The sequence below is a fragment of the Melospiza georgiana genome, chromosome 19 (assembly GCF_028018845.1).
Source record: "Melospiza georgiana isolate bMelGeo1 chromosome 19, bMelGeo1.pri, whole genome shotgun sequence".
Lineage (NCBI taxonomy): Eukaryota > Metazoa > Chordata > Aves > Passeriformes > Passerellidae > Melospiza > Melospiza georgiana.
In genome coordinates, this window is record NC_080448.1 from 5,313,793 (window position 1) to 5,335,845 (window position 22,053).

Consider the following 22,053-nt stretch of genomic DNA (forward strand, 5'->3'; position numbering starts at 1 on the left):
GTGCAGAAATGATTAGACACAACAAATGGTATAATTAGCAGGATTTAATAAGAGACTGTCCCTGACATGCAAAGGAAGTGGGCCTTTGTTCATCTACAAAAGACATTAATTTGCAAATACTCTCAATAATAATTTTTTGTTATTTAGACTGATATTTTGAAAGTCTCCAATAAAATGAGAAATCTGGACTAAGCATTCCAGTTGCCTTTCCAAGTGCAGGAATCCAGCTTTGATGTTCTTCTTGATAACATCTTTTTAGAGCCTTGACTGCATCAAATTAAATTCTGATGACTCTGATAGTGCAGTACAACTTCCAAATGTATTCAGGTAACTTTGTTCTGGAATGAAATAAGCTATTTTGACAAGGATGCTTGCTAGGCAGCAAAGAGATGGAGAGGGAAGAGCCCTGTCAGGGATGCAGCACATCCCCAGCCTCAATTTCAGCCCTGGGGCTGCTGGGCTGTGGTGCCCCAGCAAGCCAGGTCATTGGCACTGGCGGTTGTAGCAGGGAGGGGGGACACAGGCAGACTCTGCAAAAGTCAAATTACACCTTTGGTGTTCACAAATCTCCCAGCACCAGAGCCCAGGGCTATTTGGCCCTTCCAGAGGAACATCCCAAAGGGACTTGCCCTCAGGTGATGCTCCTCAGAGCATGGACCATGGCTGGCCACAGGAAATGTGTTAGTCCAGGACAGACACATGCATGCAAAGATATCACCTCCACATGCAGAGAGGCCATTTCATGTCTCTTGCTTACCTCAGTCCTGGTAAACAGCCTTAAATCACTGGTCCAGCTGTGGGCACAGGCACAGCATCCCAAGGATGTCCAAGTGATGCCCAAGGTGCAGGCTGGATCCCTGTGCAATCCTCACCCAGTCCATTAGCAGTAGTGCTGCTCCCTGGCCCAAGCTTCACTCCATGGCTGGATGTTAGGATGAAAACAAAGTGCAAATATTATTGTTGGCAGAGATTATTAGCTCCCCCACTGTGATTTAGGCATCTTTAAACTTCATGTTTTATTAATCCTCACTATACAATTAACGGCATCAAAATGTGATGTCTGCAAACAAAGGGATGCACTGCAGCATTATCTCTGTAAAATGCAGGGCTTGGCCACTTGATTGTAAATATTAAGGCATTATATAGTGGGGTTACACAAAAGATGGAGCTGGAGCCACCTGCCATGAGCAGGGATGTGGTTCTGGTGGCCTTTGCTTCCTGCCCGTGCATATTCCCCCCAGGGGAGGGCTGGCTCCATGGAAAACTCACTGTTTTCTTCCAGCTGTACTGGATAACACCTCCTGTCCCCAAAACCTGTCTTTTCAGATTGAGTGTTCCTGCAGGAGTTTTGGCTGCAAAAGGGGACTTTCTTGTGGACCTGGAAGCTGGTGTGGGACAGCTCAGCAGCTGCTGCTGGAGCTATCCCCTCCCTCAGCAGCCAAGATGGGATGATGGAGCAGAGGGTCTTAAACCTCCTTGAAGCCACTGTTCAGGGATGGGCTTTGTCAAGATCTGATAAGTGCCAGATGCCTCTGCCCAAATTGAGCTGCAAACGAGACCATATGTGGAAGTCATTAATATTGATTTTATTTAACAATAATTGTGAGGTAAAGAAACAGAAGAGAGGGGAAGAAAAGAAAGGGGAGAGTGAGACATCAAGTGGAAGACAGTCACCACACATGGATCTTGCAGCATCTCTTGGTCCTTCTTCACCCTGGGCTTCACTGCCCATCTGCAGCACCTCATGTGACTGGGTAGCAACCACCTCTGAAAAACAAGACAATGAATGTAACACCTTCATCAATCCCTGCCCTACACTAGCATTTCCTGAGCCCCATGGGCTTTCTGCAGCTGGAGATTGCTTCCAAGCAAACTTCAAATGAATTATTCTCCTTCCAGCTGCTGGAGGACAGTGAAACCCTTGGGAGCAGCCAGTGCCTTCAGCACCCACTGTAGAAATAAGCCACACAGTGCCCCAGGGACCAGCCATTCTTGCACAGATATTTTAGATGCTGAAATCTTGCACTGCACAGGGCCCAAAAGCTGCTGGATAAATGGAAACTCTCAAGTTTTTTATTCTTGGCAGAAATTTCTGCCCATCTTGAAAAAAGAAAACAGGAGGATATCGTGGATCACACTGCACAGACCCTGTTACAGCTTTGGAATAAGGCTGCAGTGGCCAATTTTCAGGGTGTTATTGTTAGTCACATGTAAATTTCTTGGGGTCTCACTCTGGAATTAATCCATCACCTGCAAACCTCACCAGCTATTAGAAAATAGTTTAAAACGTCCAGGTAATTCTGATAGTGGAGAATTTTATTTGAAGCCCAGAAAAAGGAGGAGCCAGGAAGCAAGGAAGAAAGCATCCCAGTTTTTTTCCCTATATCCTCAGACAGCTGGCAGTGCATTTCTGTAAAGGATTTACAACCCATGGACACAAAAAACACAGCAGGAGGAGATGGGTGTTTTGTTGCTGTGTGAGTGCTGCTGAGCAAGGGCATGGGCCACAGACAGGGAAGCACATTCCCAACTGAGAGAGGCTTTAGCATGGAAAAAGCACCAAGTGCCAACAGTGCTGCATATTTAATTCAGAGTAGTTCTACAGCTCTTATAAAGACTTAGAAGTTATAACATGGGGTCCTACTCATGCTCTCAGCTGAGAGGCATTTTCCTGGCTGGCAAGAAGAAGGAGCTAGAACTAGCATGGGCTTCTGCCACTGCCTTTCCAGTGCCTGCAGAGGGGCTTGAAGTGAAGGAAAACATTCAAGCAAAGCCATCTTGGTCGTGTTTCTCAAGTCCTGACCCTGCAGCAGAAAGCTTGGAAGCTTCAAGATCCCCCCTTCTGCTCTGCATTTTGGCATGGGAGGTGGAATTAGCCCCATCAGAGATGGCATTCTGATTTCTTCACAACCTGAAACACCTCGTGGGGCAGGAGATAGGCCAGGAAGGAATCCCAGTCCTCTGGCCCCAAAGCAGAGGTGTTCCTGGGGATCTCAGCAGCCCTGGCATTTAGGGAACACCGTGGCCTCTGCCCACAGAACCCTCACAGCCAGTGAGGGACGAGGGAATGGGATCCCAGCATTCAGCCAGTCTCACTTGCTGCAGTGTAACCATACCTGGATTGGGGTTTGTAACCTTGTCTTCAGCTGTATTTATATCAACACCATTATGTGTGACAGTCCCTCCATCTGTCATGCTACCATTACTGGTCACAGTGTCACCTGCTGTGCCTGATTGTGACTGTGTAAAGGGAAATGTATCTGTGAATGTACGTGTGTCACAAGGAAATTGTGATGAAAAGTCATTGATATGGGGCTGACTAAAAGCATTTTATTAATGACCAAGTGATGATCTAATGGTAATTAATCAATGACTGAATGAAAATGAGAGAGTAATCAAATCGTGAGCAATCAAGAATTGAATATTTGTTATACAGGGATTTGACCATGGTTTGAAGATTACTTAAATGATAGTGTAGACAATGGTTTAAATTATTATTTATTTGAAAATTTAGACAATGATTTAGTGCTCAAACACTCTGCTACCTACTCCACTTGTCATAATTCAGCTGTAGCTGGTTATATAGAAGGTGCTGGCCCTGACAGCTGTGAAGGCTTGCTCTTGTGGTGAGACAGCCCTGGAGACTCTCTGGTTGCCAGATGCATGGAAAAAACCACAGGACATCACTGAGGAGCAGGGCCCTCCATCCCACCTCACCTCTGAGTCCCGGTGGGTGTGGCAGATGTACAGCAGCCAAAGCTGGCCCAGACAGAGCTCCCAGCACCGTGCTCTTCCCAGCCCCACAGAAAACACCTCCTCTGTCCCCTCCTGGGCTGCCCAGGTGGCCCAAAGGGAAGGCAGAGGGAAGGGCTGGTGCTGCAGCACCACCTGGGTTTGTCAAGGCTGGACTGGGCATGTCCCAGTGCTAAGCCAGCCCTGCTGAGGGAGCACTCAGCACTGCCACGGTCTGCAGTGCTCTCTGGAGGAGAGGTTCTCCATGCCTGGGCTTGGCAGCACCTTGGACGAGATGATCCACATTGCTCCAGGACTGGCAGCTGTGCAGGGTACTCAGGTCTGCTGTGGAGGATGTCTGCATTGATCCCTTGCTTTGAGTGAGGAGAGCAGACCTTGCTCACCCTCAGGACTGTGCCTGCCTGCCCAGGACAACAGGCACGGTGTCCTCCCTGCCCTGACAGGTGGGGAAATGCAGGCACAGAATAGAGAGAGAGAGGGAGGCAAAAGTATATCACCAGTCTGTAGATCTTGTGTTGGTCCTGCCACATGGTGTGTCCAGATCTGGGGTTGGGAGACAAAGAAAAGACACAGAAGGAGAGGAAGGAGCAAGACAGGGCGGGGAGGGGGAAGGAGAGGAGATCCACTTCCTTTTATAATTCACCTGGGTGCAAACTAGATTTTTCATCTGTTTGGTTGGTGCATGCACAGCCATTCTCCAGGGAGTGACTTGGGGTGGGGACTGAGCATGACTCTCGAGGCAGAGCAGGAAGCTGGCTCAGAACAGCGCTGCCCCACCTCTGCAGGACCCTCACTTTCCATCAGAACTTTCCTGTTTTAACAAGAAATATTTGAGATAAAACATGTTCAGGCCTGGTTGTCCACATTGCATCCAGATAGTTCTGGAATATTTCCAGTGAGGGACACTCCACATCCTCCACTGAGCAGCCTGTTCAGTGCTTGGTGGCTCAGACAGTGAAGTTGTGCCTCATGTGCAGGTGTAACTTCATGTGCATTGATTCCTGCCCATTGCCTGTTTGCTTATTGCTCAGCACCACCGAGCAGAGGCACACTCCATTCATCCTCTTTCCTTATCAAGAAAAATTTGCTCAAGATGAATTTCCTCCTCACTAATTTTTTTTATAGTGGCTGTTTTCCAATGCCATTTGTGATAAATTCCTGTGGTCAATTCACAGATTTCAATAGAAGAGTCTATTTCACAGCAGTAAAGTAACTGAATTAAAACAGAAAGGAATGAAAAAACCCCAAAAGCTACCACTACTGCAGTAGTATAAGGTGCCCTCATGCGGTTTTGTTTCTAATGACAAATAGCTTTGAAATAAACTAATCTCAAAAGCTTTTAAAGTTTTTATAGAGGGGGAAAGGGCTGCTTCTGACACCATTTCTTTATGTTTGCAAGTCAGACTAATTAAAGGCTACTCACAGAAGGGATGATTTCTTAAGGGACAAAAGGATGCAAACAGCGAGGAAAACATGAATGGGACTGCAGTGGGACAGGAATATTTGAGACTGGGAAATACAAACATGTATATTCCTGACCCATGAAGCTTCAACACAAAGACAAAAAGGTGTATAGATTTTATTACTAACATCTATTGACAGATATTAGTTTTAACTGATATTAAATAGTATTAATTTTATACAGCTGGTGCACATGGATAACTTCTTACGCCTCGGTGTGCTTGGTGGAAATCACTTTGCACCCTGCAGAGAAGAAATAATGTCTTCTTTCTTAAAACAGACTGTGTCTGTGTTTACAGAGCTCCTAAAATTGGCATGAGGGTACTGTTGGTGCCCATGAAGATGCAGGGACAGACTAGGAAGGGGGTCAGAAATACCCCAGTGAGGGGCAGGTTCAGGTGGCTCCTTACACACAGGTGTGGGCCTGGAGCTTGGATTGCTGAGGTCCCTCAGCATTTCTCTGGGGCTGTTGGTATGGGGGGCTTTGTTCTGGGGCCTCCTTGGAGAGATGTGGTGGAGCCCCCCTCATAGACAGGCTGTGTGTCCCTCACATGGAGGGATGCGGGAGACCCTTCCCTGGAGGCCCTGGGACACCCTGAGGGGCTGTGGGGACCCGCACACAGAAGGACATGGACACCTCCCTATGGGGGTCGTGAGGACACCCATATAGAGTGTCCTCACCGGGGGCTGGGAACCCTCACATGGAGGGGTGTGTGGGACCCTTCATTACCCAAAGTGATGTGTGGGACCCTCCCTCACAATGAAGGGGTGTGTGGGACAGTCCCTCAGACAGAGTGATGTGTGGGACCCTCCCTCACACATGGGGGTGTGTGGGACCCTCCTTCACACGGAGGGGTGTGTGGGACCCTCCTCTCACAGAGGCTATGGAGAATCCCCCAGGGGCCGGGAGCCCTCACCTGGAGGGGTGTGTGGGACTCTCCCTCACACAGAGGCTCTGGGGCGCCTCCCAGGCGGAGCTTTGCGGGCTCCGTGCGCGGAGCGGGCCCGGCTGTGCGGGAGGCTCCGGCCGCGCGGGGGCGCTGCCCGCCCGTGTACTCCGGTTTCCCGGAGCGCGGCCATGGCGGGCGCGGCGCGGAGCGGGGGTAGCGCCGTGTGCCGCTCCCGGGACCCCGCCGTGTACCGCTCCCGGGACCCCGTCCGCAACCTGCGCCTACGGTGAGCGCCTGCCCGGCCCCAGCCCGGCTTCGCCAGCCCGCACAGCCCTGACGCTCCGCTCCTTCCCCGCAGGGTCCGTATCCAGCGGGTCGCGCCGGCCGGGCCTCTCCTGCCGCGGGTGCCGCCGCTCGCCGGCCCCGAGCGGCCGGGCCGGGCCGACGGCGCCGGCGATGCGGGAGCGGTGCCGCTGCGGGTGATCGCGGCCTCTCGCGCAGGCGCCCCGAGACCCCCGGAGGACGAGGAGGAGGAGGTGGAGGTGGGGTGGCAGGAGAAGCTCTTCAGCCAGGTGGGTGCACGGACAGGGGGGCGGGAGGGACTTCGCGGAACGGGTCAGGTCGGAGGGGATCACTGAAGTCATCCAGTCCGACTCCCCTGCTCAGGCAGGGACCCCACAGCACGCTGCTCAGGCTTGTGTCCTGAGCTGTGGCTTTGATATACCTCCCTGTGAGGGAGGCTCCACGCCCTCTCTGGGCAGCCTGGTCAGGGCTTGGTAACGGCACAGGGAAGAAGTTCTTCCTTGTGTTCAGGTGGAACTTTCTGGGCATCAGTTCCTGCCCGTTCCACTTGTCCCATTGCTGGTCTCCAAGGAGCAGAGCCTCGTCCATGCTCTGACCCCTCCTTGCAGACACTGACACACAGGGATGAGGTACCCTCTCAATGTCTTTTCTCGAGGCTGAACAGCCCCAGCTCCCTCAGCTTTTCATCGTAAGAAATGTGTTCCTTGATGAGCTTTGTCACCCTCTGCTGAACCTGCTCCAGGAGCTCCATGTGTCTCCTGTCCTGCCCAGAACTGGACAGACTTGGGGGAGCTTCCTGACACCCCTTTTTGTGCGCCTCATTGTGGGGTTCCTTGTTTCAGGGTGAGCTACCGTGCCCAAAGCTTTCCAGGTGGGCATCAGTGCTGCTGCTGGCTGCCACATGCCTGAGCAGTGTTGGAGCTGCTCTGGAGCTTGCGTTATAAGCTAGGATTCTCAAAGGGTCTTGTCTCTGGTGTGGCTTTGGAAAAAAGCTGGAAAATATTTGTGGCTTAGCCAAAGCTGGTGACAGGCAGCTGTTTGTGCTTTACCTGTGGTGCTGTCAGTTTGAGGTGGATCTGTACCTGAATGAGTCAGCCTGCCAGACTCCCCTGGACTGGCAGTACCATGAGGAGATCCGGAAGCTGGAGAAGGCTGGAGGTCGGAAGAACTCTCGCATCTTCACCTACACCGACCACGACCGATTCACCAACCTGGAGGAGGTACCAGCTCTTAGTTACTCTGTGTCTGTCACAACTTCCAGTCCTACTGCAGAGGGAGCATTTCTTGGTTCTCAGCTGGGCAGATACCCTGAGTGCAGGAGAACACACTGCTGCAAAGCAATTTCCCCTGGTGCCCCAGACCTGGGGTGGGATGTCCTTGGTTCAGAGGGATGGTCAGGACAGCCAGAGGGACTTGGCTCTGTAGGAGCACTGCTCTATAGAAAGCTTGCTGGGTAGAAGTGAGCTGTATTTTGTCACCAGAGCAGTGAAGGAATTCTGCAGTCATTTAGCAAGTTGTCCTTGCACATGGTTGTGTGCATATCTGTTCCCTCCTCTATTGGGAAAGATGTCCAGTTCAGCTGGTTCCTGTCTGTTCTTCCAGCTCTGCCAGAAGGTAACTGACTTGGATCATGAAGAGCCATCGTATCTGGTCGAGAGGATGGCCAATGTGAGGAGGAGAAGACAGGACCGTAGGCCTGTGTAAGTTCAAAATTGGGCTTGAAACTTGTTCATGCAGGTTTCGTTGTGCCTGGTCCGTGGGAGCTGGTGATTTGCGCTGTGTCACACATACATCACACTGTGACTCCTCGTCATGGTGGGTTTGAGGTGAGCTGTGACTGGTGCTGTTCTCTTGTTGACAGAGAAGCAAGTTCTCTGAAGTCAAAAATCATCACCTGGGAACCTTCAGAAGAATTTATAAAGAACAATCATGTAATTAACACACCTGTCCAGACCATGTACATCATGGGGGACTTGGGACCTTATGGGAAGTAAGTAAAATCCTGAAGTGATCATAATTTTCCAAAAGAAAATCCATCTTTCCTCCTTACTCAAAACTGCTGTTTCTCTCATTAGTTAAGGGGGGAGAATTCCAAGAGCTCAGTTACATGGGCTGCAATTTCTTTCTTCCTCTTTCTTCACTTGGGAGGTAGCTGTGGGTACATCCAAAAGGCTTCTAAACCAATGTAGAAAAGTGTGCATGTGTTCCCTTCTGTACCCCCAAGTTCCTTTACAAGCTCTGGTGTTCCAGAGCAAGAGAGTGTCCGTGTCCTCTGTTCAGACTGCTGTCTGTTTTCCTGCTGTCCCCCTTCAGGCTTGGTCAGAGGGAGTACGAAAATGTGCTTTGCACAATCAAGGTGGATGGCAATGGGGTGATCACAGTGAAGCCTGACTTCACTGGCACCAAAGGAGCCTACAGGTGAGTGGAGCAGGGCTGGGACCTCTCCTGAGACTGGGGGCTGAAATGGCTGTTTCTTGGCCACCCTTCAGGCAGGGGATCAGCACTTAAATTGAGAAATATTTCATTTATTTCAGAGATTTCTAGGGAAATATTATTATGTGCTTACGCTCAGTATCACTCTTGAGTGTGCTGTGTGGGGCTTTGGGGCAAACCTCTGGGGATGCAGGTTATCATGGAATGGTTTGGGTTGGATGGGGTCTCAAAGCCCATCTCATTCCACCCCCTGCCATGGGCAGGGACACCTTCCCTTAGCCCAGGCTGCTCCAAGCCCTGTCCAACCTGGCCTTGGGCATTTGCAAGGATGGGGCAGCCACAGCTGCTCTGTGCCAGGGCCTCCCCACCCACAGAGGGAAGAATTTCTTCCTAATACCCATCTAACCCTGCCCTCTGTCAGTTTGAAGCCATTCCCCCTTGTTCTATCACTACATCCCTTGTAAAATTACAGTGTGCATGTGATGGATGCAAGCAACTCTTCCATTTTGAGGGAATGATGCTGGCAAGTACCCGGGAGTGAGGAGAGGGCTGTGAGTGCCCTTGTGTCACTGCACAGGCTGGGTAGAGGGGACACTGCTGGGTCAGGAGGGCCCCATTGATACCTGTGCCTATTCTCTGCATAATGGGGGAGTTTTCCCCCTGTGTTTTGGGGCTCTGCAGGATCGAGGTGGATGGAGAGAAGCGGGAGGTGTGGGAATACACCATTGAGAATGCATCTGCCCAGGTGCAGCCAGAGGAGGAGGAGCGTGAGCAGCGTGTGTTCAGAGAGGTAAGTACTGCCCACGGAGCATATCCACTGGTTCTGACACACAGAGGCAGCTCAGATCATCATGGAGATGGAACTGCTGCTGCTCTGCACACCTGAAGGGACAAAAATGTCACTGCCCTGAGCCTCATCATCTCAGGGAGCTGAGGACTGCAGCAAATACTCTCTGCTTCATCCCTTAAAGAGACCTTGTCTGTGGTTGTCCTGCCTCTGGCTGCAGTGATTTGGGAGTGAGAACTGATGCAAGAGCCCACCCAACTCCATGCCTTCTGTCACCTGCCAGTGTTTTTCCTTCCCTTTTGAGCAGTGGGCAAACCTTTTCCTTAATCTTCCTCTTGCTGCCTGTATATTTATTAAATGATATCTTGTTATCTGTAATGTCCCAGGATATTGGGATCCCGTTTCACATCTTGATTTTTCTGAATTGCCTTTTTGTCTCTTGACAGTTTATGAAAGTACTTTTTGCTTTAGATTTTTATTTGTGCGTTTCTTTTCTGGTTTTGTGGTCACCAAGGAAATCATGATTTCACTACACTGATCTCTGCCTGGCCATTTCCTTGGAATAGTCTGTACTTGTATTTTTCAGATATCATTTAAGATCTGATTCTTCAGAGCTCCTTTTCCCTTAAAACTGACCTCGGAGAACCCAAGCTGAAGTTCTGTGCAGTGTTAGCAGTTATGCATCAGTGCTCTATTAGATATTTATATCTCCATGTTTGTTGTAACAACCCCACATAAGCTAAGCCTGGTAATGACTTGAGTTTAACTGGTATACAGTTTAAGTTTTGCAGTACATAACAGCAGATATAATCAAAATGTCACTTTTGTTGTTGTTGTTGTTTTGTGTGTTCCCAGCTGTACGGGAGGCACAGGGATTACCTCAATGGGCTCGTGGGCTCAGACTTTGAAATGGTGAGTTCAGAAGCACTGCCAGGGACTGCAGCTCTGTTGTCTTTGGGGTCTGGTAACCTGGCTCACACAGTTTGCACTTGCAGCACAGTCTCCAAAGAATGTTTTGGTCTTTTGTGGCTTCAAGCAGAAAATTGGGTCAGAAGGGACAAGTGGCAGAGGATTTGGGGTCTGCAGAAATCCATCCTGCCTGTTCAGGTCCTGCTGGACACTGCAGTTTCTGTGAGGCTGTGTGCAGTGCCTCAAGGCCTGTGATTGTAGTACTTTGAGAAGGAAGGAGGGTTTGTGTCTTCAGGGACAGTGATTGCTGTTAATTTCTTCAGTGTCAAACAGCTCTTTGTGCATATAAACAGCCCCTTAGATTCTGACTCATGCAGTTTCCATTCTCACTGAATTATCTAAACTGCAATCTTTTTTTTGCTCAAATATTGCTGACAATACAGTGAATACAAATCAGTGAAATACAATACAAAACAGGCAAAGTTGTGCTTTCCAGTGCTTTGATAGAGTGTCTCAGTGCTTCCCCCTGCTCCCTCATCTTGGTCAAATGCAGGAGCATGACCGAAGCAGGACTGTGACTTCTGCAAGTGACTTCTCACTGTGTGTTTTATCAAGCTTGACATCTGTAAGAGATCTGTAAGAGACAGTAAATTCCTGTGGGGGGCTTTGGTCTCTTTAGAGCCTCTTCCAGAGGGACTGTTCACTTTTGGAAGGGATAGGAAAAATCATGCCTCCTCCCTGGCCAGAGCAGTAAATCATTCATGTCCAAAAACCTGTGAAATACCTGTGTAAGGTGTGAGATGCTGTTGGGAAGGAATTGTTGAGGTTTCACCAGTGGTTGGTGAGCTCTTTATCTTGTTTATCTGCTAATTTTCCCAGCCTCTTCCTGGTACTCTGAGACTTTTCGTGAATGGAGAAATAGGTGAGTCCTTATTCTAAACAGTAATGTGGGTGTGCTAGGATGGCTGAGGGTATGATCCAAGGATTTTGGGATCCCTACATTCAAGAGGCCCTAGAATCCTTTACTTCCTCCTTCTCCCTGTTTCCTGCAGACTAATCCCTTGAGAGGCATTTACAGGTTGGAGGTTACAAATGCTGTAGCTGTTCTAAGAAGGCATAGATCTCAAAAAAGGAGAGCAGATTGCTATAATATCTATTAATTTCCCAAAGAAACCAATTAAATGTGTGAACTCCCTCATCTGCTTAGTGAAACAGAGACAGGGCTAGTCTGGAGGAGGAATCTTCTCTGTGGGTTATCTCCTGTTACTTTGAAGGCTTTTCCCAGCTTCCAGCAGTAACTGATTTTCCTTGAGGTTATTGGCGGTGGCTCTCCCAAAAATCTACAGTGAATGCTGGAAGGATTGGTATGGAATCAAACAGCTGAAGTTCATTCTCTCTCCTCAGTTTCAGCTCAAGGCTATGAGTATGACAACCTTTATGTGCATTTCTTCCTGGAGCTGCCTGACCGTGAGTATTCACATTCCCAGCCACATCACAGCAGCTGAAGAGGTGAAACAGGCATCAGAGCAGCTCTGCTGGGAGTCAGCAAAAATTAATGTTGAGGCTGGGATCTAGTCAGAGATTCAGAGCTAAAATGGCAGAACTCAGCTCAGGCTGGGATGTAGAGGTGGTGGTGACCACTCTGTCCAAACTTCATTCCTTGTCTTGCAGAGAAAATTCCTTCCTTCATTCCTTATCTTCCTGTGCTCCCCACCTCAGTGATCTTGTCTGATTTCAGTGCTTGCCATCATGCTTTGTGCTGATATTAACATATTAAATTTTGATGGATAAATAAGGCTCCCAGCACTTACATGCATGTCCTGCTGCATGTTTAATTCTCCTAAAGCTATGGCTCTGCCTCCCCTCTCTGGGTATATCTGTCAAGATCCACTTCTGCTATTCAGTACATTTAGATAAGGCTCTGCTTTTCTCTTCAACTGAGTTGGTAATTTTCATGTTCAGGGTGTTCTAAAGAGCAGTGCCTGGAACAGGACAGGGAAAAGACATTTGAGGAACAGCTGAGAGAGCTGGGGGGGCTCAGCCTGGAGAAGAGGAGGCTCAGGGGGGAACTTCTCACTCTACAACTCCCTGACAGGAGAGTGGAGCCAGCCACATGTTTGTTAGTGGGATATAATTGATCTTTTTGGGCAGCATCACCTGCTTTCTCCCAGACAAGTAACAGGACAAGAGGAAACAGCCTCAAGTTGCACCAGGGGAGGTTCAGGCTGGACATGAGGAAGAATTTCTCTATGGAAAGGGTAGTCAGGCATTGGAAGGAGCTGCCCAGGGCAGTTCCATCCCTGGAGGTGTCCAAGGAATGAGTGGATGTGGCACTCAATGCTCTGGCCTGGTAGACAAGGTGGGGATCAGTCACAGGTTGGATTTGATGATATTGGAGAGCTTCTCCAACCTTAATGATTCTGTGAATGTCAGAGTGGGTGACCTTACCTTTTACCCCAGTCATCAGGGACTGACATTCCCCTTTGAGCTGCTCTGGTTTGTGAGTTTGGCCTCACCCCAAGCCTTCACCTTCTCCTGTCCCCTGCAGAGTGGTCAAGCTCCCCGTTCCAGCAGCTCTCAGGAGTGACACAGACCTGTGCCACCAAGGCAGTGGGCTGGGTAAGGACACTTTCACACCTGCAGAGCAATTTGAACAGGCACTCTCTGGAGTGGAACATGTGTAACAAACTACAGATATATTCAGCAAATGTTCTGAGTTGGGGGCTCCTTTCAAGACCAGAGCGTGTTTGGGATTCTCTTTATTCTAATTATACTTGTCATTTTTTCAAGGGTCCAAATAATTTTTTTCACTGTCTCCAAATAAAACTGAACCAAATAAAACTACTCCCAAGCATTTTCTGGAATCCCACTTTTTTATTAATTCTTGCTGACTGATTGCCTTTGGAGCTTTGATTTTTGTGTTCTCCAGTGCTCTGAGTTAACCAAGCATTGTTCCATCTTGCCTGGGGCAGGAATGTGCAGAGACTCTACGTTGATTTTGAATTTTATCAGCTTTTTAATGTATTTTATATGTTTTCTACTACAAAAATATTTATACAACATTTTAGTAATACCATTGTTTGAGGTACTGTGCTTGGCTCAGCTCCTGTAAAGTTTGAGGCTGCCCTGTAGTTATGCAATTGACTGAGTTTGCATTGGAGGTGTGTCACTCCCCTTTTCCATGATTTTCAACATCCTGGCCATCAGCATGGCACTAGGGAGTGTATGCAGCTCCATCCTGCAGTCACATGTTTGTTAGTGGGATGTAATTGATCTTTTTGGGCAACATCACCTGCTTTCTACCATTAGTTCCTTTCTCCCAGCTCTCTATGCCCTCTGCAGTGCTGATGATGAATTCTCCAGGAATCTGATCTCCTCCCTGTTCTTTCTCTAGGATAATGTGGCATACTTCTGCTACCCCTTCACTGTGGAGATGTTTTACACCCAAGAAGATGAAGGTGTGTTTCCTTGTTACTCTGAAATCCTTTGGTCCCACTGTAGCTGTCATGCTGTCTGTCCTGTTGGAGATGAAAGGATAGAGGGAAATGTTTCTGGTTCAACAAAAGTTCAGCCTGTCACCACACAGCCCCTGGACACATCCTGAGTTTGCCCAGGAATCCATTAGCATTTTTATGGATTCATTGATGTTGCCCTGTTCCTAGGCTGTAGGCAGCTTCATCCAGTTGGAAAACTGCTTGGATCTTGGTTTGTCTCTTTAAACCTGGAGTGCAGGGCTGTGGTGCTGTGCCTGCACAGAGCCCTGGGATGCTGCAGCTGGAGAACCAGGCAGCTTTTTTATACACAGCTAAAACTCTGTGCTGAGTCTTACATTTGTAGACGTGCTCAGTGACCTGTATAATCCCTAGATAGTTCATGTCACTTTGAAACTTCAGCTCTATTTTAAGCTGAGCTTCTGCCTGCTCCTGCTGCTTCTTCACCAATCCTATTGCTCTGTGGATGCAATTGCTGGGGACAGCACTGTGGCATGCCTTGCCACTTGAATCCAATGTACACTTTGGATCTGGGTATTCAACCAACACTAATCAATTTTCAGACTAGAAGAAACAAAATGAGTTTGTTTCATTGTGGAAAAAAGAAATGCTTGGAGAGATGGAGGAGAATCTAAGTTAATATTCCCCCAATAACAGTGGGAAAGGTCAGAGATAAACAGGTTCTGCTGTTTGGCTTCAGATCATTCACAAAAGATTGTCTTGACTCTCAAAGATAATTGACAGCCCAGTCTAGACTTGCTCTTAAAGAATTTTCCCTAATTTTATCTTCAATACTTCTGTTTTCAGCCTCAAATCTGAGGGTTTAGCTTTTACAAGGGAAACTAATCAACCATAAATCTTTGTTAGTCATTGTAGAAGAAATACAGAAAGGACGGTGGTGGAAGGGTGCTGGAGTGTGTTCAGAGAGGGAGCAGAACTGGGGGAAGGGTCTGGAGCACAAGGAATAGCTGAGGGAGCTGGGCAGACTCAGCCTGAAGAAAAGGTGGCTTGAGGAGGATCTTTTCATTCTCTACAATTCCCTGACAGGAGGGTAGAGCCACCTGGGGGTTGGGCTCTACTCCCAGAGAGCAAGGGGCAGAGCAAGAGGAAACCTCACGTTGCTCCAGGGGAGGTTCAGGCAGGACACTAGGAGGGATTTCTTCCCATAATGGGTGTCAGGCTCTAAAAGGGGCTGCTCAGGGAGGTGATGGAGTCCCCATCTCTGGAGGTGTCCTAGGAACAACTGGAGGTGGCACTCAGTGCTCTTGTCTGAGTGACAAAGTGGGGATTGGTCACAGGTTGGGCTCAATGATTTTGGAGGTCTTTTCCAAGCTAAATGATTCTCTGGCTCTTTGGCTTCCTACTAGTGGGGTTGGGCATTTAGCATTCTTTTTCTCACTGATAGTCTCCTTCCCAAAGCTGTGACCTGCTCCCCATCTTGCAGACAGCCTCCCTCAGTGGCCTGTTCTCTACTTTGAGGTCCTCTCCCTGGATTTCTGGCAGAGGTATCGTGTGGAAGGATATGGCTCCTTGGTGCTGCCAACATCTCCAGGTAAAGCATCCTTGGGACACTATGTTAATTGTCTGGGAGAATGAGCTGAGTGCTTCCTCTTGGGCAGTGATTCAGTCCCAGGGATTTGGTGTACTCAAGGGAGCAGTCAGCTCTCTGGGGTGCAGCAAGGAAGGATGTGAGGCACATCTGGAGCTGCTGCCCTTGATCTTTGATACTGCCATCTCAACATCTGGTGTGATAAAGCTCTGGGGTGATGCTGTGCATCCACCTGCACAATGGTAGTAACCCTCTGTGTCCCACGTGGGATCTGGAGTGACCCCTGTGTGTTATGGGGAGATGCTGTTGGGCACAGGGTGCTTTCAGCACTGGCTGTGTGACTAGAATGGGCTGACTCAATGGGAACAGGCTTTTAGAACATTTCTGATCCTGTGCAGTGTTTCCATTTCTAGACAGCTCTGGGTTGGCTCACCAGGTATCCATCTGCCTTTGTGTCCTCTGTGACTGAATAAATCACAGGTCTCAGCTGCTAAGCTGTCCTCTTGTCCTGGCCAGGTGTCCACATGCTCACCATCCCTACGTGGCGTCCCGTGGGTCTGGGACCTGTGGCTGAAATGAGGAGGTTTTTCATTGGGGGCTCTCCTGAGCTGGAGGACTTGACCTACGTCCGGATACCATCGACCTTCAAGGTGGGCTCAGCTGTAGAGGAGCCTCTTGCCAGGGTGGTGCATTTTGTTCTTGTGTTCAGGTGTCCCATGGTCAACCTGGACCAGATTTGAGCAAAGATGAGCTGCTGGTCCTGTGCCTCTCACTAAAGAAATGTCTCTTCTGTGAGTCTTGTAATCCTGAACAGAGGAATGAGCAAACACTGAGGCAGAGCTGTGCGTTCTGAGGGGTGAGCAGCTTAGAGAAGTGGGGGAGCATGGGCCAAAGCCTTGGCTTGCCCTGCTTATACAGTGTTTGTCAGGTCAGCATTTGGTACCAGCTGTAGACTGCTCCTGGGTTTCTGTGAGGAATTTGGGCTGTGTTATGCCTGGAACAGCTTCCTGAAGCAAGAAGCTGATGGATGTGAGGCAGGTAGAAGCTTCATGTTCTTGAATAAGTTGCAGAGGTGGCTGCTTGTGAACGAGCAGCGTGATATTAGTGGCACCTTTATGTGGGAACAAGCCCTGAAGTGTGACTGTGGTCACAGGGGCTCTTGGATGAGGGAAGAGATAAAAATGTTGACTCCATGTTCAGAAGGCTTGATTTATTATTTTATGATACATATATATTACATTATAACTATACTAAAAAGAAATGGAAGGAAAAGGTTCACCTCTGAAGGCTAGCTAAGAATAGAATAGAAAAGAATGATAACAAAAGGCAGCTCACTCGGACTCTGTCTGAGATAGCTCGGCCTTGTTTGGCCATTAATTATAAACATCTAAGATGGGCCAATCAAAAATCCACCTGATGCATTCCACAGCAGCAGATAATAATTGTTTACCTTTTGTTTCTGAGGCCTCAGCTTCTCAGAATGAAAAAAAATCCTAAGAAAAGATTTCCACTAAAAGATGTCTACGACACTGAAGCAGTTGTTGAAACCCTGCCCCAGCACTGCACTGTCAGCTTGCACGTGTTTAGGTCCTGCCCTCAACACAGCCTGGAACTGTGTGCCCTTCTTTGCAGCCTTGCAGGGAAGGGAGGACTGAGCCCACAGGAGTTTGTGCTCTGGTGGAACAGGCTTGTTTTCCCTGTGGGGTTGCTCTAACCTGTGCCATCTCTGCAGGGAAAGCGCTTGAGCCGCTTTGGTTTCCGGACAGAGACCACAGGGAGCGTCACCTTCCGCCTCTGCTGCCTGCAGCAGTCCAGGTGAGTGCAGCACAGGGAGTGTGAGCTCCATCAGCTCCATCAACTCCATCAGCTCCATCTCCTGTGCTGCTTTTGGCAGCCCTGAGCTGCTGGTGTGCTTCTGTGCAGAGCCTTCCTGGAGAACAGTGCCCTGAGACAGCGCATGCAGAGTGTCCTGGACCGACTGGGAGGCTTCAGCCAGCAGAGCTCTGTCTACAATGTTTTGGGTGAGGCCTTCAGTGTCATTGTGTCTTGGTGAGCTTTGGCTCCCTTTTTACAGTGTGGGCAGGGTATTTCAGGAGAATCCATTACTGTGGGAGTGATAAAGTCCGTGGCAGAGGTTAAATGTTCTGCTCTGAGCTGGAAACTTCAGGAGGAATCAGCTCTGAGCGGGCAGGAGGGATTACCACTGTGTGAGGGATAACCACTGTGTGATAACCACTGTGTGAGGGATAACCACTGTGTGAGGGATAACCACTGTGTGAGGGATAACCACTGTGTGATAACCACTGTGTGAGGGCACAGCCTGGACTGAGCAGAGCTGGTGGCACCAAGGCACAGGCTCTCTCTGATTCCATTGTGTACAGAAATCAGAGAGCAGCAGGTGGAGCAGCACAGGTGCTTTGGTGGTGTAACCTATTCATAGAAAGTGGGATCCTGCAGCAGGAGAGATGATGTTCACTGAAAGGACACATCCCTCCCCTTCCCTGAGGCTGTCTCATGCATTGTGGCGTGCTGTCACCTCTGTGTTGCAGAGGCTTTCCAGCGGGCACGGCGCCGGATGCAGGAGGCACGGGAGAGCCTTCCCCAGGACCTCATCAGCACCTCTGCCTCTGCTCTGCCCCAGCCACTGGAGCCATGAGCCTCACCTCTGCTGCTGCTTGGAGCACCTGGCATCCTCCCTCCAGCACAAGCTCCCAGCCCTGAGCAGGAGTCCCAGTGCTGGTGCCTGGAAGCTTCAGAAGCCCTTCCTTTGTTGCTTTCCTTGGATAGGGGAGAGAGCTTCTAACACCTCCAGACCCAGAATCTGCATTTCCACAGGTATCTGTGGAAGGAGCCCTGTTTTTCAAGGCCCTTTGTTACCAGGCTCTTACATGCAGCCAGTTTTTCACATTTCTTCTGAAATACTGGCATGGAACCTGTGAACCCTGTAACACCTTTTCAGGGATTGAAAAGGAAATAATGAGAAAAATTGTAAATTTAGTTTTCTTCTTAGAGAAGAGGGTGATGTTGAAGGCCAAGGCATGGATGCTTTTTGAGATTAATGGAATGACTAGATAACTTTTTGAGAAATGCTGATAATTGTTGTTAGCTGTTTTGTACTGGACAATCAATAGTAAAATTAATCCATCCACCTCTACCTTAAGACTGATTTATTCCTAGAGAGAGAGCTCTCTGCCACATGTAATACATGAAATTCAAGCAAAGGAGACAGATGGAGAACTGGACAAAAGGATTACATTCTGGATTTTCTTGTGTGCTCATAAGGTCTGGCTCTGAAGTGGTGAGCAGGAGGTTTCTTTGTTCAGGAACACAATTGAAAACACACCTTCCCCTTAGCTCACCACACAGCTTTGGGGGTTGGAAGGTTTGCAGACAGTGAGAGCAGTTGATAACATTTGCACAGCAGCTGAACTTTGAACTGTTCAAGCTGTTCATTTGAGGTTGATATTTGTTGGTGGTTCATTGTTGCATCTCTGATTGCAGAACACTGTGGTGCTTCCTGGGAAGGCTTGTGTTTACCTACTCTTTACCAGTTTCTTCTGTTATTTTCTCTTTTTCCTTCCCCTATTTTTTTTTCTGTCTCAAGTTCAGAGGAACATAGCTCCCTGCAGACTGACAGTGCTGTGCTGGTTTGTGCACAAGTCACATTTCCATGTGTTTTCTGTTCCAAACAAAGAATGGGAAGAGAAATCTCAAGCTCAGACCATGCAGGTTTGAATGTGTCTGTGAATTTAGGATTCAGAGGCAGGATATGAAATATGAATTGGCCGTCCTTCTTTTGCTCTGCACGTTCCTCCTTCACAGGGAGCATGAGACACATGGTTGCAGCCACGTGTGTGGTTATTGGAACATCCCCTTATTCCCTGGTGCTCCATTATTTTCCTCACTCCCTTCTTGCCATTTTGAGGTTGTCCCAGTCTTCAGTGAGAAAACAAACTCCAAAAAGGAATCAGCATCTCTCAGAGTTTGTTCTTGCTTGACCTTTGCTGTAATTCCTAGATCTGTCTGGCAGCTTGAATCTATCTGGCAATTGCAATTATAAGTGGACTTTTGTTCACTTTTCTTGCCTGTTGCCCCTCATTTTGATGGAGGAGGCTGCCAGGATGTGTTGGGTGATGCTGGCCTGTGCAGCAGAGCAGTGTCCTTGGCCTGGTGATGTGCCTGGTGCTGGTGTGAGCACTCTGCAGGTACCACATGTGGGGCTGGAACAGCAGAACTGATCTCTGTGTTCTGTCATGGTCTGTGATGGCTGACCCAGGAGGAAAAGCATTCAGTGAGTATGCAGCACTTCTTATCTCTTTATTTTAATCATTATTCACGTTGTGGCCTTGTGTGTTTATCACACTCTTCTGGGTGTTTTTGTGGTGCTGATCACCAACAGCTGAACTGCATTTCTCTGAAATGCTTCTCAGGATGGAGTTAAAATGTTACAAGAGTAATTTTTTTATCAATAAAGTAACAAAACACCTTTTAAAACAAGATTATGCCAATGGCAGATCCTGTTAGAATGGAGTTTTCTGATGAGGTCAGGTTCCTGACTCATTGATCAATTATTATGGCAGGATTTAGTGTCCTGAGAGTGAGATGCACTAAGATGTACATAATTATATTATTTTGCTACTTAAAATTTTCCTCGTGAGTTTCGCTATCCAGAGTTCTAAAATTCAAAATTACTAGAACCAAGCAAGCAATTCTTCCAAAATAAGAGACTGCAGTTCTTGATTGTCATGCTTGCAGCCTCCTTGGCCTGGCAGAATAAAGTGGTGCTGGTAAAAGCTGGTTTGAAGAGTCCCCTCAGCAAATGCCCTTTGAATTTGCACTTTTATAAATTAAACTAGCAAATTTCCATATACATGTGCACATAGGAAAATGTCACTGATCTTTTAGTCACAGCTGGCATTTGTACTCTGAGCCTGCCAAGGAATCTGGAGAGGAGGGGTGCACAGCTGGAACTGGAGGTCACCAAATTGATTAGAGTGATGGATGTAACACCTCTCCTATGAGGAGAGGCTGTGAGAATTGGCATTGTTCAGCCTGGAAAAGACAAGAGTTTTGTTTCTTTAATTGGTGTTACCTAATTGTGGCCTTCCAGTTCCTGAGTGGAGTGACAAGAAGATGGGGAGAAACCATTTACAAGGGCCTGGAATGACAGGACAAGGGGAAATGGCTTCCCACCAACAGAGGGCAGGGTTAGGTGGGATATTGGGAAGAAATTCTTCCCTGTGAGGGTGGGGAGACCCTGGCACAGGGTGCCCAGAGCAGCTGTGGCTGCCCCATCCCTGCAAGTGTCCAAGGACAGGTTGGACAGGGCTTGGAGCAACCTGGTTTAGGGGAAGGTGTCCCTGCCATGGCAGGGGATTGGAATGAAGTGAATTTTAGTATCTCTTCCAACCCAAACTGTCCCATGAATCTATGATTCTGTGACTGGAGTGGGGTTTTTATGCATTTTCCAGGTGTGCATAGGGAGATTGAAGAGGAGATGGGCCCTGGGGACAGGCAGGAAGGGACACCAGTGTCCTCCCTGGAGCCATGAGGAGGTCACTGCTGGAACTGTCCCTACAGCTCTCACCAGAGGGGTGCCCATACAGGGAAACTCAACAGGAGAAGTGAGAGGAAGGACTGTTGTGGGGGCACAAGAGCTGGGGATGGGTGGGCACGAGTCAATGAGACAGGGGACCCCTGAACTGAAAGGGGATGGCAGGAGGAGCCTCCAGCAGGCACAGGCCAGGAATTGCTGCAGATTCTTGGGGGTCCCAGAGTGGGTCTGGCAGTGAAACTCGGGGGTCTGTGCATGGCTGGCAGCCCCCCAACTCTGGCTACACCAGCTGCAGCAGCATAGCTGGGTTCTCTGAGGCTTTGTCTGCTTCTTCCTTTGAGCAGACTGGAGCTAGGATGGGTTTTTGAGAGCCAACTGAACTTCCAGCTGAATGGGCATCTGTCCAAGGCTGAATCCAGCAGCCTCAGCGGTGCTTTGGGGGCAGGACTCAGCCCAAATGCCCTCAGGGCCTTCCAGGGTTGAATTGAATGAGCTGTGCAAACAAAAGGGAATGGCAGGAATGGTAGCTTGGTGAAGGAAAAGGATGTGGGCAGTTCACAGAGCCTGGGTGATGCAAATCAACATCCATTAGAAATTCCAGTGTAAATGTAACAGGAAAAAAAAAAATCCTAGAGATGAGTCATTCACATGACTGGAACAGCTTCCCACCAAAGTCAGACTGCAGGAATGAGTTTTGGTCTCAGTGGAGGAAGGTTTGGGCTGTGATAACTCAAATCTGGGGACTTGCCAGGAAATCTCAAATGGTGCATTAGGCTTGGCCCCATTCCAGCACTGGGGATGTGCACCAGGAGTTGCATCCTTCCTTTGTGAAGGACACTGGGATGTGGGGATGTGCACCAGGAGGGTGTTTGAGAAGGACACTGGGATGTGCACAAGGAATGTTGGAGAAGGCTGTTGGGGTG

General features: G+C 48.8%; 1 protein-coding gene across 1 annotated transcript; it reads left to right on the forward strand.

Moving 5' to 3' along the window:
• Positions 1-6,292: 6,292 nt before the first annotated feature.
• MKS1 (MKS transition zone complex subunit 1) lies at positions 6,293-18,888 on the forward strand. Its single transcript, XM_058037800.1, has 17 exons — positions 6,293-6,390; positions 6,463-6,676; positions 7,472-7,627; positions 8,010-8,107; positions 8,269-8,397; positions 8,721-8,825; positions 9,522-9,630; positions 10,483-10,539; positions 11,416-11,458; positions 11,941-12,003; positions 13,085-13,155; positions 13,931-13,994; positions 15,472-15,579; positions 16,093-16,226; positions 17,309-17,391; positions 17,500-17,597; positions 18,126-18,888. The coding sequence occupies exons 1-17, from the start codon at positions 6,293-6,295 to the stop codon at positions 18,230-18,232; spliced, it is 1,737 nt and encodes a 578-aa protein (XP_057893783.1). The 3' UTR covers positions 18,233-18,888.
• Positions 18,889-22,053: the final 3,165 nt, after the last annotated feature.

What these genes read in the sequence shown, in the direction of transcription:
- MKS1 (XM_058037800.1), top strand. Translation starts at nt 6,293, where the DNA reads ATGGCGGGCGCGGCGCGGAGCGGGGGTAGCGCCGTGTGCCGCTCCCGG. An exon ending in TTTCGTGAATGGAGAAATAG is followed by an intron (nt 11,459 to 11,940) that starts GTGAGTCCTTAT and finishes CTCTCTCCTCAG; the next exon opens with TTTCAGCTCAAGGCTATGAG. An exon ending in CCACCAAGGCAGTGGGCTGG is followed by an intron (nt 13,156 to 13,930) that starts GTAAGGACACTT and finishes TTCTTTCTCTAG; the next exon opens with GATAATGTGGCATACTTCTG.